Raw genomic sequence first — 19286 nt, forward strand, 5'->3', positions numbered from 1 at the left:
ATCATCTCCCTGTAATTGCAGTCACCCCTAAATACCCACCCTACCCCTCCACCAAAAAAATAATAAAATACAAAAATATAATTAAGTATTATACAGTATGATGCCCTTGGAGACAAGAGTGGGAGACATGAAATTGGTTTTTTATATATTGTGAATGTGCAAAAAAATAAAGTTTGGCAGAAAAAGGAAAAAAAATAGAATACATTATAGTATACCTTATATACTCATTTTTGTTTTATTTTAATACAAACGCGCTTTCCTTTTTAGTTTGTTTTGAAAAGAATGTAAAGTTACCTTCTTAACGTTTCTATAGTTACGTATCTGTCATGACATGTTTAAAACTACAAAATTCAGAAATACTTATTTTTAAATCTATGTCTAGATAAATACTGTCATATAAAATGAAACGGAGGGAGTATATATATATATATATATATATATATTATGAGAGCTATAGCTAGGGGTTCTATCTCTTCTTGTTTGCTTGCTTGTTTTCTTTCTTTTCAATGTTGCTTTTAAACCCCTTTGAGACATTGAATGAGTAAGAACAAGACTTATATGGTGAAAAAGTTGCTAAAAAAGTGAAGATGTCAAATTTATGTAGGTTTAATTTCTTTTGAGTTTATATAGTATAGTATATAGTAGCAGAGAGGAGCTAGCTATAGCTTAAGGGTTTTTTTTTTTTTGAAGAGAGAAGAAGATAAGAAGGAGGAGGAGAAGAAGCTTGAGTAGTATATAGTACTTTTGCTTTTTAATTATTCTTCATCTTGGGATTTTCAAGTGCCTTAAAAAAAAAGAAGCAAAACCTCTCATATTATTATTATTTTTGTTTAATTATGGAGCCTGCAAATCTCCATCAACAATATCAATATCATCAACTCCAATTCCAAGATCAATTTCCTCTTATTGGTATTTCTCCAAATTCTTCTTCATCTTCTAATAATTCTTGCTATGGAGGAGTTGCAACAACAAACACTTGGACCCCATGTACTACTACTACTACTATCTTGTAAGTCCACTTTATTATTTAGTCATATAGTGTTTCATATGAATGATTATATTTTGGCTATTTCCATTATATTATCATGATAAGTTTTTGGAATATTAGAATCTCTCTTCTCTTTCTCCTAATAACTTTTTTTTTTCTTTTGACATTCTTTTCTTGATTTGATGTGTAACAAATAGAAATTAAAGTATAGTAATCCCTTTGATTCACTTTCCTTGGACCAATATTTACAATCTTGAAACTTTGATTAATTATTACTTTTTCTCAAAAGCAATAGTGTTAATTAGATTTTATCTAATCTTTTTTTTTTTTTTTTTGCTTATTTAGGAACAGTCATGGAAGTGGTCTTATTAATTCATATTCTAGTGGAGACATCATCAATACTACAAATTCATCATCAAGTGATCCATTAAACCTAGTTAATTCTATGAGTAGTACTACTCAGGATTTGGGATTTCATCAATGGGCTAATAATAACATTAAGCAAGAAAATTCATATCCAAAATTTACTCAAATGTTGACAAGTCCATCAAGTATAGAAGAAGGAGGAGAATTGAGTGATATGAATGCTAAGCTTTTGCTTGGTACACTTTCTAATACTGGGCTTCAACTTTATCATGGAGATAATAATAATAACAATAATCTTCTCTATTCTTCAAATTCTAGTTGTATTAGTACTAATAGAGGGAGATTTAGTCAAATATATCCCACAATAAATGTGTCCAATTTGAATATAAATCATCAAGCAAATTCTTGTAGCTCTTTGGATATGAATTTACAGCCATTGGATCTCATCAATTCTACAAGATATGGAGGGAGTTTTAGCCAGACATATGGCTTAACAACAAATCATTTTCAGCATTCATCAAGTGAAAGTCCAGTAAATAGCTCCACAAGTGTAAGTATTTCTATATGTTTTGCGAACTTTCTAGAGTTCAGTATTCACATCATTATATGCGAATACTGAACTCCAGTATTTCTAATACTAGTGAAATATGTTAAGTGATACTTCACTTAATTACAAATTAAAACTTCAACGTTTTTCAAGTGAAATTTATATCAAGCCTTTGAATTAAAACTTTATTATTATTTTTCGAGCTTCAACCAAATATTGTCAAAATGTCGCTTCTTCTTCTCATATATCAATGTTTTTTTTAAAATACTTAACTTAATTTTGCATGCATTTAATGTGTGCATTGTTCATACTATGTTACTAGCAAGTCGGGATAAGCAATTTTAACCTAAGTTTAATAATATGGTTAGTAATTATATATACTTGCATTGAAAAATATATAATTTCTAATTAGGGAATTAATTGCAAGATATTAATCCAAATAATATAATATCCATTTTCCTTTAAATATTGTTGGTGATTCTCTTAATTACAAGAGAATTGGGAAAGTTTTTTTTTTTTTTTTTTACTTTTATAATTATATGCAAGAAAAGAGAAAGGCATTCTTTTTTCATATTAAAGTTTACTTCAGCTTTATACGTTTATATATGGCTCTTTATCTCTTTTTATTTTTTCACTTTCTTCAGAAATGAGTCCGTCTTTTTGATTGATATGATTAAATGTGTAAAATTAACTTTATTATTATTATTTTGAATTTTGAAGATATCGGCCTTTAGTAATGGAATGCCTGAAGCTAAAAGGACCAGTAATACTTTGGAGACCAATAAAGGGCCTCAAAATGCACCAAAAAAATCAAGAGTTGATTCACGCGCATCATGTCCACCCTTTAAGGTAATTTATTAAGTTATATACATCGACCGTAATATTAGACTATCGATGAAATTTATAATCTTAAATACGATACACATATAGACATGTTATCTGTTATAACAAGTTAATGAAAAAAGTAAAACTCATAGTATGTATTTATCGTATCACATTTGATATAAAGAGTTATTTTATGTTATTGCAGGTATAAGATGAAAAAATTACATATAAACGATAAACTAACATTTAGGATCAAAGGAAGTAAACTAAACTTTTGATTGGTATTTAAAGGGTGCTTTTGCTTTATTGGAATATAATGCAGGTGAGAAAGGAGAAATTAGGAGATAGAATAGCAGCTCTTCAACAATTGGTAGCACCTTTTGGCAAGGTATATATATATACTGTCTTTTATTTTCTTTTTTAGTCTGTTTATTACATTGTGTAAAAACATTATCATGTCATTAACAATGAATTTAAATTTGGGTCATTTGATTATAATTGCCTTAAAGAGAGTACTCAGTATCTTAAATTGCTAGTGAAATTGATTTTTAGAGACCTTTCACTATCTTAATGTTTGGACCTAGATAGTATAATTAAAAATAAGTGAGTGGTGGGGAAATAATTTATTTGAGAACGAAACTTGAACCGACAACAATGACATTGTTGAAAAGATAATAGTAGTAAGTAAGAAAATACATTAAAAGTGTCCTTAACGGTTTAAATTTTTAGATGAGACTGATGATCATATACGATAAAGATCTTAAGTCTGAATCTCATCGTTACATGAGATGACTATACAGACACAAAAGACGTTACATTAGTAAAATGATTTTGAGTAACTTATACACTAATATTAGCATAGTAATAAGAAAATTTCCACACTATTAACATATAGAAATTATAATGAAATTCTCAGAATAAAAAGCAAGGTTGAATTAGATGGTCGTTTTGGCGTCAAAATATTCAAACATAGCACGAATTTCATGGAATTGTACAGTGAACAAAGTGCATGCTTAGGGTATTTATAACCCCGAGAAAAACATTGTTCACAAATCACAACTCACTGTATTCCTAAAAAGTTTTTTTCTTCATCCGATATTTGATATCCGCGCATGCATAACCAAAATATTTCTTAGTGAATTAGGCGAAAACTTCAATTATGTACCACATACTTAGAGTTCGACTAAATCTAGACTCATGCATTGAAGAGTCCATTTCTGAAGGCGATACTCAACATGATTTTTAACATTTTCATAAGTTTAAACTCAAAATCTCTGATTAAAATAAAGGGATCACAACTATTCTATCATACGTCTATATTACTTAAAGTTGCTACAACTATACTATACTTGCATTGTGTTATTAGTGTATTTATTTAGAGAGACACATATATGTGTGACAAGTAAATTAAAATGTTTTGCATGTGAAAATATTGCAGACGGACACAGCATCTGTACTAATGGAAGCTATTGGTTATATCAAATTTCTTCAAAACCAAGTTGAGGTACCTACCTATACCGTTATCACCTTCCATAATATATATAGCTCGAACTTGCTTCGTATTTTGTTGTCATATTTTTCTTATAATTTCACTTTGCTTCAAGCACTAGCTAGGGTTTGAGATTTTTTTTATTTATTGATCATGTTTCACTTACTTTCTGTAGACACTAAGTGTGCCATATATGAAATCATCACGAAGCAAAGCCAGCAGATCATTGCATGGAGTAAGATATATAACTTCATTCTTCTCTCTCTCTCTATATATTCTACTCACTATCTCAATTTATGTGAAACTCATTCTTTTCTAGTCAGTTGAAAAAGAATGATACTTTTCTATATAATAATTGAACTTTAACTTTTCAATTTTACCCTTAATAACAAACAATATTTCTCATATGATAACTCAAGGGTAAAAAAAGAATTGTACCTTTAAGATTAAGTGGGACCAACAAGGGTAAAAAAAGAATTGTACCTTTAAATACTTACCATGTAAGGAAATGTGACATTCTTTTTGGGACTGACCAAAAAGGAAATGGTGCCACATAAAATGGGATGGAGGGAGTATTATAAATTAGTTGAGTAAGCAACTAAAAAATTATCAACTCCAAAAGTTTATCTACCTTTGTTTTAGACCTCAAGACTCGAGTTCTAAAAATATTTCTTTTTTTTCTCTTCAATTTTGTGCTCAATCAAATAGTGTTACGTATCAATGGTTATATCATAGTCTCATTGTTCCGAAAGATATTAAGGATCGACTATCTTTCTCTTTATACGCTATATCTTGAAAGGCAACAAATACGTCATTTACTGACATATATACTGTATTGGTATTATTATGGTGGGTGCAGGGCGGTGGAGAGATGAATAATGAAGAAATGAAAAGAGATCTTAGAAGCAGAGGTTTGTGTTTAGTGCCCTTGACATGTTTAACTTATGTTACTGAAGGTGGAGGAGGTGTTTGGCCACCCCCTAATTTTACTGGAGGCACTTAAATTAGGAATTTAATTTGGCCACGTCATTTTCTTTATGTAATTTTATTATTTTTGCTTTATTAATGGAGCAAACTTGGTCATTCTGAAAAAACAAAAAAACAAACATAACTGTTATGTTATTGTAGAATAGACCAAGTTTGATCCATTAATGGTTTGTTAGTTTTTAACATTACCTTTTTCATATTATTAATTATTATGACTTTGTGCAACTTATTTGAATTCAAAGTAACTAATGCTCCCATTTAGCATCGTACTTGCAATTTTTTTTCTCTATATGTGCTTCCTCCGTTTTAATTTAAGTGTTTTAATTTGACTGAATACATAATTTAAGAAATAAAGAGAGATTTTTGAATATTATAATCGTAAAATTGAAGATGTGTGTATAATCTTTTAAATCGTACAGTTTTAAACTTGCGTTGTAGAAAGACAAATCAAAAAGAAAATTATGCCACTTGAATTGGGACGGAATGAGTAATAAAGTAGTTCTTTATAGGGAAAATTGTATGAAATAACAAACTATTAATTCAAATTAAATTTGTAGTCATAGTTTATTTTATTTGTAATTCGCAGCAAACATCCCATTTTTTTGCCATCTAGTTCGGTATACAGTTAGCCATTTTCGGTATACAATTACCCATTCGGTATACAAATGTATAAAATGCGTTTGTGTTTGTATAAAGAGAGAGAAAAATTTATATACAAATACATATATTTTCGTCCTATACACTTATAATTATACAAATACAGATCTTCTCCTGCCCAGTTCTCTTTTGTCTTTCTCTCTTTCTTTATACAAACACATATTATACAAATTACAATGTATAATTTGTGTTGTATAAAGCGAGAGAGAGAGATTTACATATAGATTTCACATATACACTTATACAAAGAACACGTACATATACAAATTACAGCAAATGTTTTATATACAAATTATCCAATTGTATAAATTCATTTATACAAAACTGAAAAAATTGTATATAAATTGGATGTATCTAGCGAATTATACAAATCAAAAGCTCCATAGCAAACATAAAATTTGTTATGGAGCGCAATTATGCAAACTATATCTATAACATACAAATATAATTTTTATGTTTGCTATATGTGAAAGTTGCTCTTCTTTATATACATTTATGGTTTCCGTCAAGAAGTTAGGAACTCTAGACCTAACTAAATAATGTTGCTTTAATAGACTACAATTTTAGTGCTAATTCTCTCTAAATATCTGATGATAAAAAACAAATTAAACTTTAACCGCTTTATAATCAAATAAATTTGATGTTTAGATTTGAAGTTTGAGCTGTCAAAGTGTAGTTTCAAACTTCAGGTATATTGTTCAAACTTTTGGGACCTTCGAGGAGAAGCCAACCCCTAACTTCAGACCAGAAGGTATGAGATTTTCACTTGAGACTTTAAAGTTTAGAAAGTCTAGAGTTAAATTTGACATAATACATAAACATGATCATCAACTTGATATCAACTGACAAATATAACTTTTAACTTTGAGCGTGTACAAGTAGACACTTAAACTTATATAAAATTGAATAACTTGACACATTCGTCCTACATGACACCCTACATGACAATTTTGTGTCACGTCCTTAGTGTATTATGTCATGTAGGATACGTGTGACTACTTGTTCAATTTTATACAAGTTTAGTGTCTACTTGTACACACTCAAAATTGGAGGGTATAGTTGTCCGCTGAAACCAAGTTAAGGGTGATTTGGCGATTGATTTGAACATCACAAGTCTTAAACTTATAAATATAAGGAAGAGGAGCGATTTGAATATTGACTAAACTTTAAATGTAGTTTTTATAAACTGACTAAAATTTAAAGAGTATATATAAAAGGCCAGCTCCATGCGTTTCTACCGGCGGGCTACCAACCGGCCCAATAATGGGGTTGAAGTACAGGCCACATGGGCTGGGCTCGTGGCAGTGATTCGGCAATTGAAATGAAGGGCCGAAATATAGTATATGTATATTGTGTATATATATTATATAATATAATTTTTTAATGAAAGCATGTCAAGCAAGGATAACTCCGTGCTTGCTTGTATTATATTCCTATTATTGTTATACTTATTCAAATCCCTCAAAATTCTAATGAAAACACTGATTTAACAACTTCAAAAGATTCTATATTCATCTCTTGCTTGATCGATATAATATTCCCTTGTTACCTTTGCTTACAACATACTCTTTCTTGGTTTATTTTAATTTTAAAGTATGAGTAAAGCATTTTTGGAATGTATACAACTTCGTCGATATTGAATTGAATAAAAAAATCCAAGTAAAATTCAAAGGCATCAAAGCTATAATAAAATTAGAAAGGATATATAAAAATAATAATCCATACATTGCTTGGCTAGTAATAAAAGCCGCCATAGTTGAACTAGTCTCTCATTGGCTCATATCATTAAATGAATATTATTTTATTATTATTGATCCTTTGCCAGCTATTTTGCTTCAAGCTAAGCTTCTTCCATTTATTACTACTATTTATTTACACCTACCAAGAATTAACTAATGAAAAACCTAGCTTCTATGAAAATAAAATAAAATAGGAAGTGTTATATCTTGCATAATTTTAGTGAAAGTTAATGACTTCCCCAAATATTATATTTGTACAATTTCAAAAGATAATTTAAAAAAATTATATCTTAAATTTTTTTGTTAAAAATTCTATCATTCTAAACTTCTTGTTATTATTATTATTTTTATTAAGATAAAGTTGAATAAAAAGTTAATCTTTTTTAATCTTTTAAGTGTATCATATCGTGTGTTTAAAATGAAATAACAGTCGACTTTCAAATAATAAGATAAGATAAATAAAGTACAAGATAGATATTTTTCCTCACGTTCAAATCCTTTTACTTTGATGAAAAAAGGAACTTTTTATTTTCATTTTTAAGAAATTATTAGGGAAGGGGTTCGAACAATAACATTTAAGGAAATATAAATAAGTAAAAGGGAAAATACTCAATTATGTTAATTGCCATTGAATTTTGAGAAAAGATTCATCGATACCATCCGTTATAAGTTTGGCTCGTCTGTACTATTTTCGTGTGAGGAAAAAAGACTCATATATGTCATTATTTATTAACTAAAATGACATTGATGAGCCAAACTTTTAACAGACGACATAAATAAGCTTTTTCTCAAGACATATTTAAGCCTTTTTCCTGTTAAAAATGTTTTGATTAATGATGTGATTAAATCATAATTGATCACGTGTAAAAAATAATTTCATAAAATCATAAATACATTTAGTTTACAAAAATGACATAAATAAACCTAACTTTTCAACGATAATATAAATAATCCTTTTCTCAAAATTTGATGAGCCAGAATAGTTTACAAAAAAGGGCCTGAATTGTGCTAAATTGACAACAGAAGGACCCTTATCCAGTGTAAGTACACGTGGCAGTTACAGAGCAGTTTTAATTTCGTCGGCCGGCATTGAGGTGAAGTGTCTATCAGTTAGCTTGATCATGACGTCCCCTCTATGCAAACAAACCTCTACTTTTATGAATTACCATAATTACCCTTTCCATCCTCTGATATTTTCCACAAAATCTAAAATTAAATACGTCTCAATCATCAATGACAAAAAAATATTTAACACATGAATACCTACACTTTGAAACATATATATTTTTTTTCTGAAGAAATTAGAAAATTATTTATATTTCTAGAAGCAATATATATAGTTTTCCTTGGGCATAAGGTAAGAGGACATAATTGTCCATAAAGAAAAATGAGAAAGTGCTTTTCCTTGTCCAATGGAATTAAAATATCTACAACTCCCCACAGTCCCTTACTTAACTATTCTTCTCCATTTCTCTTTTTTCTTCATTCATTCAATACACACACAAAAACAAAGTGTTTATCTCTTTATCTTTTCTCACACTATTTATCTTCTTCTTCTTCATCCATACCTCTTTGTCGCCTCTAAATTATCTCAGTTCTCTTTCTCCAACAAAAAATATCATTTTCCTTTTTCTTATTTGTTTTCTGATAATAATTTATCAGTAAAGTTGAAAGGCTTACGATCGCTGATCCAGGTAGTACCTAACGCTATTATTCTTCTTCAATTGGATCGATCAGAGGATTAAACTATTTAATTAATCAGTAAAAAAAGTTGAATTGTTATTTTTTTTTAAAATTGTAAATCACTGTGGAGAAGGTGAAGGTTTGATCGTTAAGTTGATTTTTAGTTGAAATTTTAAGCAGAACTAGTGTAACAATTGAATCTATTTTGTGTTTACGGTAATATTATGACTGTTTAGACTTAAGTAGTGATCACCATGGAGTTGTTGACTTTTGAATTATGATGAGAACTGAGTTTTGATTAGTGAATTAGAGCAAATATGTTGCTTTAGTTCTTTGAAATCCTCTGTTTTTTTGTTGGATGCACTTGTAGTTTGTGGAATTATTTGTTGTCGTTAATGGAATGGATAAGTGAGAACCTCTAATTGTTTTTAAAGTCAAATTCTTATAGAATTGAAGGAACATAGATAGTGGCGGAGTTAGGATTTTTATGGAGGGTTCAAAATATATAGATGTAAACCAAGGATTCAACATCTACATACATATAATTTTCTATATATAGTGTAATTTTTCGATTGGATGTAGAGAATTCATACAAGTGGCATTTATTAGTTTAGGACTGGAATCTATATAAGTAATTTGTGATTGAGAGTAGATTTTTGTGTATGATCCTTACTTATAAGGTAATTGTTGTCTGTGTAGATTCCTGAGTAGGCAGAATGAGCTCTCTGCAAGGGCCTGTTATTTGTCCTGTTGTTCGTGGAAAGCAAACAAGTCAGTTTGCTGTTCCTGTCAATTCTTCTGTAGTGAAGGCGAAGATTTTGAAGAGTAGGTTCTGGGGGCTTAATGGGATCTCTAGCTTCCGGGTTAACGTGGCTCGTCAACCACGATCACGAGTAAGCAAGGTGATACAATGCACTATTAGCTCATCATCAGACGGAAATGGTAGCATGGCAGAGAATTCCAATGAAAGCAACGCAGATTATGTGAACTCTAGCGTGGTCGAAGCTGGTATGCTAACTTTGTTCTCAAGTGCTATATTACTTATTGTCATACTCTGATTCTTTTTGAGAAAAAACAATTGATAATGCTGGGATTCATTGTTCCAAATAATAATTTCAATATTGTCAGTGCGGGGATTCATTGTGCGAATTATAGTGACTGAAGTATAACGATCTAATTTAGTATTGAGATGATTCTTCCACAGCGTGATGACATTCCCATAAATTTCCCAACTTTTCTGCGTATTTCACATGTCAAGTTTTGAAGTCGGGTTGCATACCTCACTGTTGGCGGTCTTTTGCTTCACGTTAGTTGAAAGGCAATGTTATCTTTAAAAACCGAGATTGATGTTAACCAACTTTCCCCCAAATAAATAAATAAAAAGGCAATAACTTATCTATGTGGGGTTGAATTTCCTATTCTTCTTGTGTAGTTGAAGTGCGAAGTGGGCCAGATGGTTTCATGATCAAAATGAGAGATGGAAGGCATTTGAAATGTGTGCATAATAATCCACAAGGAGGTCATCTACCGGATTATGCTCCACATCCTGCGATTGTATTAAGAATGGAAGATGGAACAGGGCTTCTTCTCCCTATTATTGTTTGTACGTAGATATTTCGTTCATTTGTTTAATGACTGGACTCTCTTAGTGCATAAATCAATTAAGGCCATCTCATTTCTCTGTCTTATGTCTGTTTTATATGACAGTGGAGATGCCAAGTGCGCTGCTCATGGCAGCTGTGCGCAATGTCCAAATTGTAAGTTTTCCTATCTAGGTGCTGGTAAAGCCATCCTGCCAAATTTCTTGCAGCATTTTTCTATTTCCGTTACTGAAAAAGACACATGTTGGCTTTGTTTCAGGCCAGACCAACAATGTATCAAGTTGTGAATGACATGGTTGAGAAGATGGGTTACACGGTAAGCTTGTTATTTGTGCTCTATCAGTAGTTGTGTTATCTTTTATGCTTGATCTGACAGTTCCCCTGTTTGAAGGTTAAACTTGTTCGAGTTACAAAGAGGGTGCATGAGGCTTATTATGCTCAGTTATATCTAACAAAGGTGTGTAAAATGCTGTTACTATGCTGACTGACCATGTCCTCACGTTTCAGTACATCTTTAGGCTAGGGGTATGCAACTTAAGCACCTCTAATATGGTTGTAATATGGTTGTCATTACAGTCTGACAATGATGCTGAGAGTATTAGCTTTGATCTTCGTCCGTCTGATGCAATCAACATTGCTGTGAGAAGCAAGGTAAAAAACTAGTCTCCTCACCTTCTGTTTTGTACATGAGCCAACTGATACCTTATTATTGTGGAGTTAGCTACATATGCAATGTATATCTTACTTTATATCCACCCTAAACTGAGTTATACAAGTACTATTGAATTCATGATCCGTTCCATAATGATCTGTTCATGATTGAGGTCATGATCCCTCCATCCGTGGATGGAGCGCAATATACAATTTGTGTACAATGCCATCCATATTTTCCTCAATAGTCCCCATCGCTATAGTCCTATTTCCTCACTTTAATTCAACTTTATGGTGCTCTTGCACCAAAGAGTGCTAACCTAACAAACCTTCTGCTGTTTAATTATTCCAGGTGCCAATACAAGTCAACAAGTACTTGGCTTATAGTGATGGTATGAGAATTGTTGAATCTCCGAAGCCAATAGTGCACACTACTGGTTCTGATGGTCTCTTGTTCACCGAGCTTGACAGGTAAACCTCCATTAGGTATATATTTTGATAAAAAATAACAATAGCATTATTTTCTGTTTGGGAGATAAATATTGCAAGTAGTTTGAAATTATAGCTGAAACTCTTCATGTTTGCCAAACGATGTCTGACAATGCCTTATTGTGTTGTGACTAATATAATCCAACTTGTATTGTGGGTCAGGCCTAATGGCAAGCCATGCATTGAAACAAAGGAGTTTATTCTTGTGCGAAATATGCTGATTGCGGCGGTTGAAGAACGATATAGAGATGCAGGTGCGCTTGTTAACATGTCCAGATTTTGTGTGGAATGGCGTTTCTGCTATTCATTAACTGTGTCAAGTCAAAACTACAAAATCAAATTGAAACGGAGGGAGATTCTTTTTCTTCATTATTTTGCCAGTTCACAACCCTGGTTAACTGTTTTTGCTCACTTTTGACATTGGTAATTACAGCTCTATGGAGGGACAAGCTTACTCAATTGCGATCCAAGAGGAACTGGATATAGAAGGTATATATGTTGTCCAATCTTTTTCCTCAATGCTGCGAACTTTCATCAAAACTAATGGTAGTATTATCGTATGACTATACGTGAAATGTGATTTCGTAGGTGTGGTTAGAGTTGTTTGAGCAAAGAGACTACTATGTATATAGAAGCCATTCATCGGAGCCAATGTGGTCAGCATCTTCAAAGATCAATTGTAGTTCTCCCCTTACTATGTTATGTAAAAAAATAATTTGTGAATATCTGTATATATGGAACTGTAAATGTAAGACGGACCGGTAAACTTTATGGTTTTCGGACATGCAAGTGTTTTTTCCAGTTTCCATGTTGATTTTTTTTCCCAGTTTCCATGTTGATCTTACAGCAAGTGTGTCGTCCATATTGTTTCGTTTGCTTATTAAGTAGTAATTTGAAGATCTAAACGTAGAAAAGTGGTCAGTCAGCGCTATTTCTGAATATACTATTACTACCCTTCTATTAATTTGTACACATCTTAAGTTCATTAGAAGGGTAGTGTTTTCTACCTGAAAAAACTTTTTTATTCTCAGGATTTGAACTCAAAATGTTGAACTTCCGTTCACTTCATGTTGTATTGACCGTGACGTTTCTGAATACAGAATAGAAGATGCTAAATATATCAAAGAATCATTCTAATAATGGACAAAATAATATGTCATTTCAGTTGATGCCTCTTTTTGGGTATATCTTACTGCAACTACAATTTGTTTTTTCATTAAAGGATAAAGTCTAAGAGAGGAACTTGCACGTAATCAATCCTAGAAAAATGTAGTGATGTTCGATACGAAGAAAAATATTTCATCCAATGGAGATTGGGGAGGGGAAAGTAAAATATGTAGGAGGGTGAAGAGGATACAATACTTGTGAAATTTGTTTTACAATTGTTATTAGGAAAGTCATTTCTCTTTAAAACAAGAAATTTATTTTAATAGAGTGAATATTTTCTAATTTTTTTTGTAAAAATTGGATTTTACAAATAAATAAATAGAAAAGGGACAGCGGCATATTCCCGCCAGTAAAAGCACAAAACCAACCGCTATCAAAATGCTCAACTGCTTCACGAAACCCCCAATTCTCTTCATATCCAAACTCCAAATATTGTTAGAAGTAAAGTAATCAAATACTCAATATTTTTGTTGCAGGTCAAAAAAAAGATCACTCATTTTATCTGTTAAGCATACATTATTATATACTTCATTTTTCAACCAGTCGTACGAAAATGTCAGGTAATTTTGTACTCCACTTATGATATTTTCTCTCTACTATATTCTTCGAATCAAATCAAATCAATATATTCACTATTAAATGTGAATTGAAGTAAGAAAAAAAACAACGATTTCATGTGAAATTAGCCTACACCAATGATTTAGGATTGAGGCTTAGAAATCAACAACATAATCAGTGTATTCTACAAGAGGAGTCTGGTGAGGATGTTTGTGTACGCAATTTTACCTAGCCGAACTCAGTAGGATTTTGTGGATGATAGTTTAATACTCATCATATTTTACTTATGGATAGTCAGATTTTGCCTTTGTTGGTCATGAAGTTATGTTTTGCTTTTATGGTTAAGTTATTGACTCCACTCTGTTATCCTTTTCAAGTGACTTTGATACTTATAGATTTAGTACTCGTATTGTTAAGTGTTAAAGAATGACAAAAGTCCCACATCGGTGGTTAATGAGATGGGTGGACTCCTTATAAGGCTTGGGCAATCCTCCTCCCTTTGAGCTAGCTTTTGGGGTGTGAGTTAGGCCTAAGACCTAATTTAACATGGTATATGAATTTGCAAATTTTCACAGGTGGTGAAGGATCTTTATTTGATCATGGAAACTGTGAAGATCAATTACATTCTACGATGATCAGGTCACAAAATGATATGGAGTTTGTAAACGATTTTCGACAAATCCTGATCCTGGAAAATCTGCTTCCTACTATGCATGATGATAATCTCAAATTACTAAGGTGTCCTGTGTCTAATTTTTATCCTAAATCATCTTATTAGGTATCTCTAATTTACATCTGCTTGAAATGTAGGATGCAGAAAATTAGATTTCATAACTGGTGATTTTAAACATGTCATTTCATCATTTTGTCTCCAAAATATAAACCTTTACCTTTCATCAACTGTCACGTGATACAAGGCTGTTACCGGAAATTGCTTTTCTAACTCCATAGTTGTTTCCTAATCACCACGCGTTCATGTTCTAGACTTTATCTCAACTCATGTGATGATAGAAGATGATGATCTTGAACTTTGAGCTGTACAATTTCAGATTTCTTAAAGCTAGAAAGTCTGATATAGACAAGGCTAAGCTCATGTGGACAAATATGCTTCAATGGAGAAGAGATTTTGGAACTGACAGTATTATCAAGGTAGACTTACTTTTTTCGAACACTAGTACTCCATCTTTCTGTGTAATACCATATTTCTGAAGGTCGACTAAGGCTTATTAGACGTGCTCTAATCTTCCTATGCACATATGAAAGTTTTCTTCTCAATTATCCGGCCACATTTGGGTTTAAATTTCACAGTTTCTTGATCATACACAATATTTTGCTCAGGATTTCAACTTCCATGAAAGAGATGAAGTTCTACAAAACTACCCTCAGGGTTATCATGGCACAGATAAGGAAGGAAGACCAGTTTATATTGAAAGATTGGGACTAATGAACGTTGACAAACTTTTGGAAGTAACTACTCTGGATCGTTATGTTAAATATCATGTCCAAGAATTCGAGAAGTCTATTGCCTTCCGGTTTCTTGCTTGCTCTGTAGCTGCAAAAAGACATATTGATAGAGGCGTTACCATCTTGGATGTTGAAGGAGTGGTATAGTAGTCTTTTCTGGTGGATTATTAACCTCTTATTGTTCAGTTTTCAGTTTTCATAATGTTCGTTTTTCTGTATTGTAGAGTTTGAGGAACTTCACGAAACCTGTACGAGAAGTCATTTTGCAGCTGCAGAAGATTGATAATGACTATTATCCTGAAGTAATTTGATATACCTCTTATTAGCTTAGCTATAACACATGACTTTTACTGATACCTAACATCTAATGTTGGCAAAATAATTTTGCAGACACTTGGTGAAATGTTTGTTATAAACACTGGACCAGGATTTAGGCTACTCTGGCATATACTCAAGCCTTTTCTTGACCCTGAAACGACGTCTAAGATTCATGTATGGCATCATGTTTTCTTCCTATGATCAAGTTTTTCTCATGTTTCTTTTATATTATGTTATGAAGAAAGGGTTTCATTTATATCCCAAATGAGGATTGATGAACATGAGTCCAATAGAACAATTTATAGGTTGCTCATCAAGAACTATTGATTTTTGAAATTTCTAGGTTCTTGGCAACAATTATCAAGGCAAACTGCTTGAAATCATTGATGAATGGTAATTGTCTCTAACTTTGTTTTTTCAATCCTAGATGTTATACGAGTTCTTAACGATTTAACATATCGTGAAAACTTTTTGATTTTCAGTGACCTGCCAGATTTTCTAGGTGGTAGGTGTACATGTGAAAATGATGGTGGTTGTTTAAGGTCAGATAAAGGGCCATGGAGAACCCTCAAGGAGATATCAATGGTGAATATGGATTGTACGTTACGTTTCTAGTAGTATCTCAATTGATTCTGATCTTAGGAAGCAGAGTGTTTAGAGAAGACAATGGCAACATCGAACGTTACAAGGCAACTAAAACCAGCTACAGATTGTATGTATATTCCATTTTCTTTTTCTTATATTGAAAAATTACGCTCTTTGTCTATTTTTGAAAATTTTATGTCACATAGCTCATACTTTGTGATCTATCTATGAATTGGCATAGACTACCTTATCTAGATAGATGTCTCCATGAGCGACTATATCTTCATATGTTTTGGCCACGACCTTCCTGCTACTCTATATAGTCCTATTGTGGATACCATTGTGTTCTTGTATGAGAATAAAAGATCTTTGATGTTTTGGCAACTTTTTGAAACATCATACCAAGCTTATGAATAATAGATCGGCCAATGATGAAAAGAATTAACGGAATCGAGGTAATTATGTTCCAAAAGCATCAGAAAAAGCTAATAATATTATTGTTCTTTAACATATGAAAGAATATCAATCACTCTATACAGGAGTGGTAACGACTTATCTGTTTTAGTCAGCAATGCTGCTTCTCGTCACACCCTCATGCTCCTTGTTTTGAAGGAATTTGACGAGGTTTTCTAGTGCAACGTCAGAGTTGTTGCTCTTCATCAGCTCTCCTGCTACTTCAGCTGGTGTTACCTTAACTCTCTGGAACAGATCTTCAATTTTCTTAAACAGTCTATGCTCCTCTATCTTTAGGTAATTAGATGCTAGTACTCTGAAACCACTGAAAGTACAGTATGACATCTCAATGTGCACGTCCATACGTCCAGGTCTCAACAATGCTGGATCAAGTCTGTCCTTGTGATTCGTTGTGAACACTATGATTCGCTCATCTCCACAACTCGACCACAAGCCATCAATAAAGTTCAACAGCCCAGAAAGTGTAATCTGCATTTGTAGAATTTTTTATCAAAATACAAGTCAAAAGTATAATCCTAGTAGTTAATATTCATGCTAGTGCTTGAAGATCCATTATATTTGTTTCACTAGTCATCAATGTAATTAGATGCTTCAAATGCAAACTACATTGTAAAGATCAAAATTGATGTTGTACCAAAAGAAGCTTCAATGGTGCAGAAAAATATTTGTACTTCTTCTCAATAATCATCGAACACATAAAAGAGAGTTTCTTCTTCTTCTTTGTTGAATAACAGGAATGAAGCCGTCTTTTCTCAGGAGAAGTGAGAAGTTCTTTTATGTTGTGCACTGAAAAATGTGTCAACGAAATGCATTACGATACCTTGTCATCTTCAGTTGTGTCATTATCATTTTCTCTATTCTGCAACCCCACATTGCAATCAATGTCTTCTATCACAAGTATAGAGCGGTTTGATGAACCGATCAACAACCTTCTCAAATCCGAATTGCATTGCACCTCTCTTAAGTCCAAGTCATAAACATCAAACTTAAGGTAATTAGCCATAGCTGCAACTAAGCTCGATTTTCCTGTACCAGGCGGTCCATATAACAAGTACCCCCGTTTCCAAGCTTTTCCAACTCTCCTATAGTAATCTTTCCTACTTACAAACATGTCAAGATCTTCAATCAACTCCTCCTTCATTTCTGGTTCCATAGCCATTGTATCAAATGTTGCAGGATGGTTTAACACGACAGAACTCCAATAATCAGTCCCATTATAATCCACCGTGTGTAGCCTTACTACCCTTTTCTCCTCCTTAATCTCTTTGGCTCTCTTCAAAATATACGGTAAATAAAATTTTAAGGCCATCTCCTTTTGCTTCTTGTGAAAACTTAGCTCAAAATATCGAAGCTCTGTCTTCGGGTTGGTGCTCTTTTCACTCTGTTTGATTCCCCTAGACTTCATGATCCAGGTGAATTTGACATTTTCATAATAATCGGTTACTTCTTGGTACCTATTCACATAAACAGCTTCAAAAATTTTTAAGATAAGCCTTTAGAAATTGGACATACACATTATTCGCAAATTGTGAAATTCAAATTTTGACTTCGTTTCTAACTTAAACCAAAAATTGTTCAAAATATAATTCAATCGGCGCTCTACTGTTTACCTCCAACTTACCTATCAACAGTGACAGCGAGCTCTTCGTCTTCATCAGGCTTGTTAACTTTGATCCTTTGAGTCCAAGCATTAACCTTCGTACCCAAATAAACATTGACGGCGTCGAACATTTGGTTCAAAGTGAGACCTTCAGATTCTTCAATGACTACAATCAGCTGCGAGGAAAGGCGGTTCGATAATTTTTGAAATCGTGAAGAAAAAAAGAGCTGGAGTTGTTCCGGTACAAGGTCGCTAGCTATTGATCGGAAAAGAATTACTGAAGCGGTGAGAGAAGTCGCCGCCGTTAAAATTGTTTTAGAAGACGGCATCGTTTCGAAAAACTCCATTTTTGTTAACATTTTGATGTTTGGGAAATTGCATGATTTTTATCCTTCTTGCCAGGCAAGAAATCTCTAGAAAATTTGGTTCATAGATGTCCAGAAAACTCTCGGGCCGTATGATGTGAAATTTTAGGCCCAAAGAATGAATGCAAAAATTAAGTAAATTTCATAGTATCGAGAACTGATTATATCTTATTTTTATTCTTTTTCAAATTAGATATCGATACATACATGCGGATACATAGTTCATGCATGTATCGGAGATGGAATTATTGTAATTTTTTAAAATATTAGAAAATTTTAAAAATTATGATAAAATAAAATATGTATTTAGGTAAATTTTCCTGCTAGTTCAATGGATTGATGTTGAGAACATCTAAATTTTTTTTAGCAATTTGATGAAAGTCTTCCATTATACACGTATAGACTCCTTAATTAATCATACATCTAAGAGTCATTTGATAGAGTCTCTATAATAATAGTAATACTAAATAGGGTGTATTAATAATATTGAATCGATTATCATAAGATTATTTCTTTTTGAAGAATTTGAGATTTCTCGAACACATGTCATCTCATTATTTCAAAATAGAAGCTGAAATCAAATGTCCAAATGTATGCTAAGATAAAAATATAGAGTCCAAACGTTCGTTTCTACTTCAGATTAGGGGTGTACATGATCGAGTTGGTTCGGGTTTTTCAAATATCAAACTAAATCATCTGTGTCGGATTTTTAAATCTATAAACCAAACCAAAC

The 19286-nt window shown here is 32.2% G+C and overlaps 4 protein-coding genes across 7 annotated transcripts; 3 read left to right on the forward strand and 1 right to left on the reverse strand.

The window, feature by feature from the left end:
* The first annotated feature begins 444 nt into the window (after positions 1-444).
* LOC125855053 (transcription factor bHLH110) lies at positions 445-5462 on the forward strand. Its single transcript, XM_049534702.1, has 7 exons — positions 445-1009; positions 1334-1904; positions 2622-2750; positions 3049-3114; positions 4165-4230; positions 4391-4450; positions 5075-5462. Exons 1-7 carry the CDS (start codon positions 837-839, stop codon positions 5216-5218), a joined length of 1209 nt encoding a protein of 402 aa, XP_049390659.1. The 5' UTR covers positions 445-836; the 3' UTR covers positions 5219-5462.
* Positions 5463-9073: 3611 nt separating this feature from the next.
* LOC125855062 (bifunctional nuclease 2-like) lies at positions 9074-12774 on the forward strand. 2 transcript variants are annotated; one of them, XM_049534712.1, is made up of 11 exons: positions 9075-9292; positions 9981-10289; positions 10714-10884; positions 10989-11038; positions 11142-11198; positions 11274-11339; positions 11459-11533; positions 11886-12004; positions 12185-12276; positions 12456-12511; positions 12611-12774. In XM_049534712.1, exons 2-10 carry the CDS (start codon positions 9998-10000, stop codon positions 12506-12508), a joined length of 975 nt encoding a protein of 324 aa, XP_049390669.1. In that variant the 5' UTR covers positions 9075-9292; positions 9981-9997; the 3' UTR covers positions 12509-12511; positions 12611-12774. The 2 variants fall into 2 exon arrangements, with proteins under 2 accessions (XP_049390670.1, XP_049390669.1); XM_049534713.1 differs by lacking the exon at positions 10714-10884 and having other exon boundaries at positions 9074-9292.
* Positions 12775-13601: 827 nt separating this feature from the next.
* On the forward strand, positions 13602-16936 carry LOC125855063 (phosphatidylinositol/phosphatidylcholine transfer protein SFH6-like). 2 transcript variants are annotated; one of them, XR_007445454.1, is made up of 10 exons: positions 13602-13749; positions 14323-14485; positions 14797-14896; positions 15086-15352; positions 15436-15513; positions 15602-15703; positions 15873-15922; positions 16012-16127; positions 16172-16241; positions 16727-16795. XR_007445454.1 is itself a non-coding variant. In XM_049534714.1 (10 exons), coding segments are annotated over exons 1-10 (942 nt in total). In that variant the 5' UTR covers positions 13602-13742; the 3' UTR covers positions 16729-16936. The 2 variants fall into 2 exon arrangements, 1 of the variants encoding a protein (XP_049390671.1); XM_049534714.1 differs by having other exon boundaries at positions 16012-16114; positions 16727-16936.
* Positions 16544-18601, reverse strand: LOC125855046 (protein HYPER-SENSITIVITY-RELATED 4-like). 2 transcript variants are annotated; one of them, XM_049534689.1, is made up of 3 exons: positions 18210-18601; positions 17409-18042; positions 16544-17056 (listed from the first exon to the last, which is right to left on the reverse strand). In XM_049534689.1, exons 1-3 carry the CDS (start codon positions 18545-18547, stop codon positions 16676-16678), a joined length of 1353 nt encoding a protein of 450 aa, XP_049390646.1. In that variant the 5' UTR covers positions 18548-18601; the 3' UTR covers positions 16544-16675. The 2 variants fall into 2 exon arrangements, with proteins under 2 accessions (XP_049390646.1, XP_049390647.1); XM_049534690.1 differs by having other exon boundaries at positions 17409-18058; positions 18210-18301.
* Between the last annotated feature and the right edge of the window lie 685 nt (positions 18602-19286).

This window comes from Solanum stenotomum, chromosome 2, assembly GCF_019186545.1.
Source record: "Solanum stenotomum isolate F172 chromosome 2, ASM1918654v1, whole genome shotgun sequence".
NCBI classification, from domain to species: Eukaryota; Viridiplantae; Streptophyta; class Magnoliopsida; order Solanales; family Solanaceae; genus Solanum; species Solanum stenotomum.

Coding starts and splice junctions, on each gene's coding strand:
- LOC125855053 (XM_049534702.1), top strand. CDS start 837: ATGGAGCCTGCAAATCTCCATCAACAATATCAATATCATCAACTCCAA. Junction 1,905..2,621: donor CAGTAAATAGCTCCACAAGT/GTAAGTATTTCT, acceptor TGAATTTTGAAG/ATATCGGCCTTTAGTAATGG. Junction 4,451..5,074: donor CCAGCAGATCATTGCATGGA/GTAAGATATATA, acceptor TGGTGGGTGCAG/GGCGGTGGAGAGATGAATAA.
- LOC125855062 (XM_049534712.1), top strand. CDS start 9,998: ATGAGCTCTCTGCAAGGGCCTGTTATTTGTCCTGTTGTTCGTGGAAAG. Junction 11,039..11,141: donor CTGTGCGCAATGTCCAAATT/GTAAGTTTTCCT, acceptor GCTTTGTTTCAG/GCCAGACCAACAATGTATCA. Junction 12,005..12,184: donor TTGTTCACCGAGCTTGACAG/GTAAACCTCCAT, acceptor ATTGTGGGTCAG/GCCTAATGGCAAGCCATGCA.
- LOC125855063 (XM_049534714.1), top strand. Junction 14,486..14,796: donor GATAATCTCAAATTACTAAG/GTGTCCTGTGTC, acceptor GTACAATTTCAG/ATTTCTTAAAGCTAGAAAGT. Junction 15,514..15,601: donor ATAATGACTATTATCCTGAA/GTAATTTGATAT, acceptor ATAATTTTGCAG/ACACTTGGTGAAATGTTTGT.
- LOC125855046 (XM_049534689.1), bottom strand. CDS start 18,547: ATGTTAACAAAAATGGAGTTTTTCGAAACGATGCCGTCTTCTAAAACA. Junction 18,043..18,209: donor CTCGCTGTCACTGTTGATAG/GTAAGTTGGAGG, acceptor TTATGTGAATAG/GTACCAAGAAGTAACCGATT. Junction 17,057..17,408: donor ACACAACTGAAGATGACAAG/GTATCGTAATGC, acceptor CTACAAATGCAG/ATTACACTTTCTGGGCTGTT.